The following is a 9,655-nucleotide window of genomic DNA, read 5'->3' as shown; positions in this document are numbered from 1 at the left end:
TTTTGCTGCTGCAACTTATACTCCGAAGCAACTTATAGTGCGGAAAATATGGTACATTCTAAAAATTGAACTAAGTTTAAGTGCTTAAAGGATTTTCCTAAATTCTAAAATTATAACTTTTCTGGTTTAGTTTAATTACTGTGCTGCATTAGGACGGCACTTATTATGGTAAATAATCTGCTTTGTGCATCTGCTGCAATCCAAACTCCGCCAGAGCTGAATTTAGCAAATTAAGCACCAAGAGAGATGACTGAGGATCTCTGGGAATTCTTTGTGCAAATATTTTCACTTCTGCTGTGATGGGAATGTCAGACAAGTAGCCCAGAAGTCATGAGTTTTGTATTTAAGAAAAAAACTTCATAGTAAATGTAATCCATCTTGTATGTGTGTTTTTTAACCTCCTAACCTGATTAGGTGATTTTTTTTCCCCCTTCTAGATAGCACAAGAAAGTCTCCAATCAGACTAAGAGGCATTACTTAGATCAGATGGGAAGGAGCCTGTGGAGCTCTGGGATTCATGTGAATAATCCTGTTGACTCTAAGTTGTGTAGCAGGGAAGCAGCTTGAAAGCTTTGGCATCACTAGGAGAGGAGGATCAATTCTCTGGAGTTAAAAGTGCAGCAGCTCTCTGCTGTCCATGCAAAGACAGTGATGATGCACGACGCTCCTGACCTTCCTGTTGTACTGATTTGCAAGTTTACTTTTAATGTCACTTTAGCTCTTCGGCGGGCTGCTCGCCAGTCAGACTCACAGTGTGGATTTGGGGAAGAAATTTCTCTTTAATTGAGTTTTAGACATCCCTGGAATAATATCTTTGGAATCAGCATTTGCATTGGAGTAAAAGTAATGACTGAGAATAAATTAGAGAAGGAGTGGTGGCACCAATTCTTTTCTGCTGCTTTGCTCATTACTTTGTCTGCTGCAAGACCAATTTTAAATAATAAAACAGCTTTTTTCTATGTATCATATTCAAATATGATCTGACAAAACAAATTAATGAGCATAACACGTCTTTCTTTGTAGAATTGTGGCCTTTTTCTTCTAAACTCCCACCTTGCTGACCTTTTTGGCTTTTTTGTGACCTGCAGGAGAACCCATACTTGTGCAGCGATGAGTGTGATGCGTCCAACCCCGACCTCGCCCACCCGCCTCAGCTGATGCAGGACAACGAGCGCACTGGACCGATCACCTACTGGCAGACGGTCACCTGGAGACGCCACCCTGAGCCCCTGCTGGCGAACATCAGCATGTCCTGGAACAAGAGCCTGGAGCTCACGAATGACATCCAGATCACCTTCGAATATGGCCGTCCCACCATCATGGTGCTGGATAAATCCATGGACCACGGCCGGTCCTGGCAGCCCTATCAGTTCTACGCCGACGACTGCCTGGACGCCTTCAACATGCCCCCCAAACGAGTGCGCGACCTCTCGCCCGCCAACATCACGCGGGTCATCTGCACCGAGCAGTACTCCCGCTGGGTCGGCTCCAAGAACGATAAGAACGTGAAGTTCGAGGTGATGGCGCGCTTCTCCGTGTTCGCGGGGCCTCAGCAGCAGAACATGGTAAACCTGTACACCCGCATGGAAAGTATGAAGGGCCTGCGGGACTTCTTCACCTTCACCAACCTGAGGCTGAGGCTGCTCAGGCCCGCCCTCGGAGGCACTTACGTCCAGAGAGAAAACCTCCTCAAGTACTTCTACGCCATCTCGAACATCGAAGTACCAGCCAGGTAAGAAACCAGGAACAAAAACCCACACAAAACATTCACAAAATCACAGTAAATCAAAGAAACAACTGAAAAAAGGTCAAACCATTCAACGACAGACTGTTGAATTGAAACTTTTTCATTAAAATCAACAAACATGTATTAATTTGGGCAACTTTTAACACTAGAAGAGCCAAAACTTATTGATACTTTTGTGACCATTTATTTATGAATATTTACAAACATTTAAATATAAAAGTGCTTTAATTTTATGATATTACTTTTGAGAACATTAATACGATTTCCTTTAAAAATACAATTTGTCAATTAAGATCTTCCTGCTGTAATAGATTTATTACTTTAATAACCTCTGAAAAGGAACTAGACAAGATTACTCTATTCTGTTAACACTTTAACACCTGAGGCATTGCTGGTGATGCTTAGACACAAAATCTCTAACATACAGTAACTTTGGCGCCGTTTTTCTCCTTCAGAATCTGATGGAATGACGTTGATCATGTTAACATTTGAAAAGTTACAGTAAATTAAAGAACACAAACACTGGAGCTCAACTGTTAAAGGATAAATAGACCACTCTGACGGATCAAACTTTTTAAGATCATTTAGTTTACATATCTGATGTTTGCATTTAGGAGTTAAGGGATGACTCTCAAAACTCATGTAGGAGTCAAAGAGTAAAAAATCAAAAATTAAACGAAACAACCTATTTATTTATCACCTCAGGTTGCAGACCCCTGATTTGTACTATATATTTAGCAAAACTGCTTATTTTTTCCTAAATTAAAACTATTCACATCCGGAAGGTTAAACTAGTTTTGGCACAATATTGATATCAACCTATAAGTCCATAATTGTCTTACAGCAATCAGTCAGACTCAGTAGTTGCTACATTTATTGTGTTTTTTTCCAGTAAAATCAGAACTGTCCTCCAGTTCCTAATTCATTCATACAGACAGAACAGCTGAAAATGGATTTGACTGTAATGATATGACAGCTTTCAAACGCGGATCATAATTCATATCTGAGTAAAAAGTGACAATCCTCGCCTGGGATCTACACAAGTTTTGTGCTTATAGTTGAATATTCTGAACTCAAACATGACTGAAAGCAAAAAAAAAACACCTGATGATGAACGCACCCCTCCCACCTGACATCCACACCCAGCCTCTGTGATCTGAGGGCTTTCAAACTGACCCCCAGCTCCAGGCATGAATCCTGCCGGGCCCGTCACCGGCCCTGTGATGACAATGATTAATGACAGAAACACGCAGCCTCGGTGGTCCAACATAACCTCCCTCGCCGCCCCCTCATCCAGGTTCCCGCAGGGGGGGGGAGGGGAGAAGCCTTACATAGCAATTTTGTGACAGTGAACGATGTCCACGCCATCATACACCTGCTTAGCATCAACGAGCCATCTCCCCTTCCTTTCAGAGTTATTATTCCAATCAATACGGCGGGCTGACATTTGAATGGTATTTAACATCCTTGTTGGAATGGCGTGCAGCGGGAGGAAGAATGCATGAATTTGTGAGCCGGACGAACGGGTGGGGGGGGAGCATCTGTTTGAGCCGGGCGTTGACCGATGCGTGTGTGTGTGTGCATGGAAAAAAAAATAGATGTGGGGGTTGTTTGATGAAGTCCTGAGTGGATGCTGACACAGCACACATACAAACACACACACAAGCAGCCTTCTGGCAGCGTGGCGAGCAGGCCTGCAGGTATTGATCACAGCCACTTTTCAGCTTCAGCATTGAAGCAGAGAGAGAGATCAGTCCAATATCAGGCGTTGGCAACAAACTTCCACCAAACTAAGCAAAAAGACTATGCAAATTGGAAGGGCGCAATGAATAATCAACTCAATCGATGAATCAATTTCTATACGTCTGGTTGGTAATCGAATCAAACTGATCTACACTATTAGGAAATTGTTTTAAAATAAAATAAATTAGTAATATTGACTCTAAAAGACATGGTAGGTTTATGTTGCTGTAACAAAAATGTATGGAAACCACACTAACGCATTCTCACTACCCACTCCTCATATATAGACATATGGTTATCACTTTTTGTTGTTTTGGGTGTCCCCAACTTGTCATTTTTTGATGTGCTGGCTGTTACCATTAAATCCGGGGTCACGAACCGGTACCAGTCCGAGGGCTGCCTAGTTGGTAACCGGCCCACAGACAGGGAAAAAATGCATATGCTAATCAGAGGTCTCCAACCCTCAGAACCCTAACCCTAAGCCCACCCCAGTACCGGTACCCTAACCCGGTTCTGTGTCCGGTACCGCATCCATCTGGTATTGTGTCCGGTACTGTGTCCCGAGGGTTGATTTAATGAGAACAGCCAGCATGTCAAAAAAATCGACACCTAAAATGTCAAAAAGTAACGCAGAAGGGGCCCGACCCATATGTTCATATATGACGAACGTGTAGACCACACAGTGTGGTATAACGCTCTAATCATTTTCAGTTTGCATGGATTTATCATTATTCCATGTTTACTTGTTCCTTCACATATTTAATTCACACCCTATTATCTTGAAAGAATGTGTCATACTGTACCTGTCGTATGTACCACGACCTGAGTTCCAATCTCATGTCAGCGACATTCATTAGTCTACTGGTTTGACAATATAAATCCTTGAAATACACTGAATCTGTAAAACCTCACCTGCACTGATCAGTACTAATTATTTATCTCTGAGTCACACTGGTGGAGTTTTTGTCCTTGATTGATTTTAGGTCAGTTAATCAGATTGTTCAAAATGAACCAATATCAACTATGAATCATATCATCAACCACAAACTCTTCTATTTCACTTTACTTTCTACACTATTGGTTCCTCTATAAACTCAAATCACTTTTGTCTCATTTGTAAAGTAATAAAAAAACGTCTTCAGTTCTGATGGTACCTGGTTTCGGTTAGTGCTGGATCTGGTAACAGAGAACCCAAATTTAGCAGGAAGGAGATGACGGAGGCCAGTCCGTCTTCTGCCCCGGCCACCCACACCTCCCGTAATATTATCACTAATCAATAAGTTATTCTGGGCAGCCAGCAGGGGTATAAAGTGATAGGGATAGGGGGGTGGTCCTGAGCAGTACAGTACAATCAGCAGCGTCTGATGCTTACGGCTAGAAAATTGATTCTGGAGAGTGAGACGATTAGTCAGTGTTCCCTGGACAAAAGGCTAAGCTATTTCATCTCCCCTCATCTGGCCTTGGTAACATATTGGGATTTCCAATGCTTAAAATTTGAATAATGAATATTCCGCTCTACTGGTGCTCCGGCAGGGACGGCACACTGAAATGGGTTTTATATGATCAAGACTGAGTGGCAGTGTACCGCAGGTCGTCGCGGTAATGAGATACGCTGCCGTTATCGATGGAGAGCGGGCTGCAGTTACTTCCTGGTCGTATTGTGTGTCCTCGTGCCTCCGGCTGAGACTCTGGCTGAACCCAGTTAAAAGTAATTATTATTAGTTGACTGTTTGTAATGATCTGAACTGAGGCTGCACACAGACAGCCAAACGGAGCCTTTTTTTTTTCTTTTCTTTTTTTTCTTCAATTCCCTGCAGCCAGTGCAGATGCAATCCTTGTGGGACGAGTCTCCTCCGAATGATGCCGCTGCAGGTATGCTAAAAGTCTGGTCCTCTGGGATAAATAGTGCTGTTTTATCGATAAATACGTAACCTGATAAACCACTGAGTGCAAATGCTGGCAGAGCAGAGTTGGAGGGTGTAAATTTAGATTCGTGGATGCAACGAAAACGCTCAGCAAACTGGAGATCTAGAGCACAGTGTGACAGGACGTTTAGAGGAGAGGTCAGCCAGAGGTGGAACGAAGATTTGGAATGGGGCGGGAGAAAAGAGGAAGCACAAACACATTAAAGTCCTGCTCCGATCATTGCTTGATCTATTGTAAAGGTGTTCCCAGTGGTCTTTTAATGATGATTTTTCTGTTTTTAGCCTAAACTTATAATAAAAGTGTCATTTTCTTGGACAAAGTTTCTCCAGAGCAGCAGAAGTTCATTAGAAATCAAGCCTGCTCCGCTTCCCATCATCCATCACTTTACATCAGGGGTGTTAAATGCAATCGCAAAGGGGGCCAAAATCCAAAACACACCTTATGCCGAACTAAATAAAAAAGTATAGAACATACAAAAACTAAATTTTTATGACTTTGAAAACATAACTTTTTAACATAACTATGAATAAAAACAGACAAGAGTATTATTCCCAAATAAATCAACTTAAACCTTAAATAAATTTACTCTCCATAAACATATATTTTGTCAAATGTATGCAACTAAGAAATAAACAAAAGACAAAATAAAATGATCTGGAGGGCCAGATATAATTACCCGGAGGGCCTGATCCGGCCCCAGGGCCGTGACTTTGACACGTGCTCTGCATGCTCTCTTGCTAGCTTACAGCCTCTCAACCCCCAATATAACATTACTCAGGGTTCCTACAAGTTACTTAAGACCTTTTTAAGTCATACATCTTAAAAATTAGGCCAAATTTTGCAGTCCATTTCCCATTTTATTAATTTATTCCCCGTTTCTGATCAAAACTGTAGCTCTTCATCATGTTTATGTTCTGTGCTATGATGTTTTAGTCTTTTACTTTTTTTTTTCAAACCGGCGGTGGGCATTTAGCGTTTTGGTGCATAACAACTAGTTTTCTCTATTAAAAATAATTTTAATTAATAATTTTTAATTTTTGTCATAAAATGTGAAACGGAAACATTTTACAATTTTTAATGCTCAGTTATTAAAACTTAAGGCTTTTTAAGGTATTCATAAATTCAATGCTTTTAGGATTTTTAAGACCCTGTGGGAACCGTGATTAATAGTGCAATGAAAATGTTTTGAGCCAGAATCCAACTCGGACGTGGAAAACAAAGATGTACACGGATCTAGTCGTCTCCAAGTGGATGCATCAGAATGGAGCGGAGCAGGGAGCTTGCAGCTTGTGGGTCGCACCGCTAAAGAAATACTTATAAATACAATTTTACGATGAATAAATGCTTCATCATGACCCAAGAACTCTATAAAAACACCAAAAACACAATTTTCGTTGGAGTGCGTCGTTAAAAATTGTAAGCAGCTCTACCTAAAAGAGATGGTGTGGCGACTACGATGCAAACTTCTCAGCAGATATTTGCTGGATTTTGACCACCTCACGCTCCTTCATGCCAGTGTTTCCACATCACCACGTGAAAGCTATCTCCAGCCTCAACTCTATCATCATTTCCATCAACAAAATCACATTCACCGGGAAGCCTCCCTCATAAGAAAGCATCTCAAATGTTTCCCCTCCATTTCTCCAAGCCCGTTTCCTCTGTCCCATCTGTCAGCCGCCCTGCCGGACTGTAGACTGCCTTATGGATTAGACGGGAGGTCATGGGTTGGGCCATTTTAATGAAATAAGCAGCAGGTCGTACGGTGGGTCTTTATAATGGAATAAAGGAAAGGCTTCAAGCTCAGGAAGAGCCAACTAAGTGGATTAAGGCCAAGAGGGAGAGAAGGAGCCAGAGCAGGATGAGGAGGTAGACAAAGTCTGAGTTGTTTTGATTTTTTTTCACTCCTGGTTCATAATCGCTGCAGCATCAGCTTCTCTCATGGCCGACTGATTCATTTTGATTTAAATTGACTTTTGGAGGATGATGGTATTTGAGAGGGGCCAGCTGATCATGGCTTCTCTTCTCTGTCAGTTAGCTGAATCAAATACACAAGAGTCAGCAACTGGCGGGCCGCATCACGTCCATGCTTTTTCCATTAAGGAAGGAAAAAAACAAAAACAATCCTGACCTTCAAAGTAAGCTGAAAAAGCAAGTTTTAATCTGTTTATTGGCTAATTTGTATCAAACATTTAAAGTTGTGAAAAATGCTAAACTCTTGATTAACATGACAACTAATTACTGTTGAAAAGGGCTGCACAGTCTGTCTCAAGACAGTTTTCAGCTGTTTTTTTTAAATAAAAGATTTGAGGATATTTCTGCATATGAGCACTCATAATATCATCACTAATATTATATTATTGAAAACTGCTGAAAACAGTAAATAACTTAGTTCCTGATTGCACATAATGAGCTCAGTTTCTTCTAAAAATCACATTAAGAGCGGATTGTGTCGTTGTGGAAGCAATCCGAATGTCAATGATGCTCTGAACTGTGTTGTTGTCGCATGCCTGCTTGACTCATTTACCCATCGTCTGTCTGTGATTCTCTGTTTAACACCCCCCCTTCCGCTACTGGAGATAATGTGCTTAGAAGTGTTAGCACTCCTGACAGACTGGCACTGAAAACTTTCCGTTACACGCAGCAGAGAGTCCAGAAAGGGACACGCCAAGCAGACTTTAGCTATTATTGAGACAGCCGATGAAAAGGGAAAGGCTTTCAAACTCTGCGTCAGCAGGGTTGTGACTTCGTTATCAAAAACAATGAACTGTTATTTGCTTTGTTACTCCACGGCAGAAAAGACAGTAACTAAGCTGTTTATGTTTTAACATTTTTTGAATACTAAAGGGGACAGTTTTCATTCAGAAAACACTGATTCTAGTATTATTTTTGAAGCAGTCATCCTGATCCCCAATATAAAAAAAATCCAAAATAATTTAAACAACAAAAAAAATGTGTCTGTCTATGAAGTTTTTAACTTCTAGTTTGAACCACATGAAAAAAACAAGAATTAAGAGCCGGACATGCTTAACTTGAAAACCACTAGGGGGCTCTTTACGGAAAAAAAACATTAACTATAATATAGTAAATCTTCAAATTATGGCCAAGTACTACACAAATGTTCAAAAATTTTTAACTAAGCCCCAGGGCTTCTATTTTAAAATATATGGTAATTAACACTCTCTCACACTAACAAAAATATTTGTTTTTTCTTTTTGTGCTGCCATTGAAACCACTTTGGTTGGGAATTGGCACCTTAAAGTTCAATAGAATTGAACAAAATAAAAATACAGGTTAGTCTTAAAAATAAAAATATCCTTACAAAAAAGAAACTTATTTTGTATCTTAAGTGAATCAATATAAAAACCATAAGCTTAATATTAATATAATCATTATATTTGATGTGGAGTTGCAGTTAAACATCTTGGAAGTTCCCAGAGTTTTCAATTGAAACAAATGCCAACAATAATTTAAATGGGAATAGATAAATTAAATCAATGTTTGCAGACAGAATCAACGTCTTAGTGTTTTACACAAAAATATAATATTTTTTTTAAAAATATGAATAATGAACTGGTTTGGTCTGGTGCTATTTTCTCCAGCATGAACAGGACTGCCAGAACTTGCATTTGTGGCTTCTCCTTTCCAAATGTCCCTTTTGATGCAAACACTATCTACAACTGAGATTCACATGCGCTAAGAAATGTCAACAAGCAACCCTCGGATCCCTCAGCAGGATTGCAGGAAAAACTTGAGCAAAGATAATGCTGGAATCCTCAGAAAGCTTGTATTTACCCACATTTGCAGCATCAATGCCAGCCTGTGTGGGTCAATGAGGCCTCCGTCCTGTCCATTTGATCCTGCAGAAGCAGCAGGACCCGTGAGATCCATGCATGAGTGGACCTGCCAGGTTTACCCTCAGATATAACTCATATCTTGAGCTTCTCTGTGGAAGGGAAGAAATGGCATTACCATTAACAGTGTGTTGCACTGTTTCTGCTGCCTCTTTATATCATATAGTTTTTCCAATTATAATGTCGTTACAGAGCAGTGTTTGGCATCTAATCTTTTGTTTTTATTATCAATGAGTGATTTCCCACTTGCTCATTTTAAATGTCATTTTATGATGTCTTTACATTAGTAAAAGAAAGCCATATTTAATTATTAACGGTCGAAGATTTGCAAGAACATGTGTCATGTAAGTTGATATTATCTCGGTGTGAAATTTTCTTTTTTTTTTTT

At 40.3% G+C, this 9,655-nt stretch overlaps 1 protein-coding gene across 1 annotated transcript in view; it reads left to right on the top strand.

Moving 5' to 3' along the window:
- The window catches only part of LOC112163163 (netrin-G2), an 86,086-nt gene that overhangs the window by 16,163 nt on the left and 60,268 nt on the right, over positions 1 to 9,655 (top strand). The window contains exon 3 of the mRNA XM_024299389.2: positions 1,088 to 1,732. Coding sequence (XP_024155157.1) covers positions 1,088 to 1,732 — 645 coding nt within the window. The remainder of the gene's footprint in view (positions 1 to 1,087; positions 1,733 to 9,655) is intronic.

Source organism: Oryzias melastigma, linkage group LG12 (genome assembly GCF_002922805.2).
Source record: "Oryzias melastigma strain HK-1 linkage group LG12, ASM292280v2, whole genome shotgun sequence".
Taxonomy (NCBI): domain Eukaryota; kingdom Metazoa; phylum Chordata; class Actinopteri; order Beloniformes; family Adrianichthyidae; genus Oryzias; species Oryzias melastigma.
This window is presented reverse-complemented; position numbering and strand designations above follow the sequence as displayed.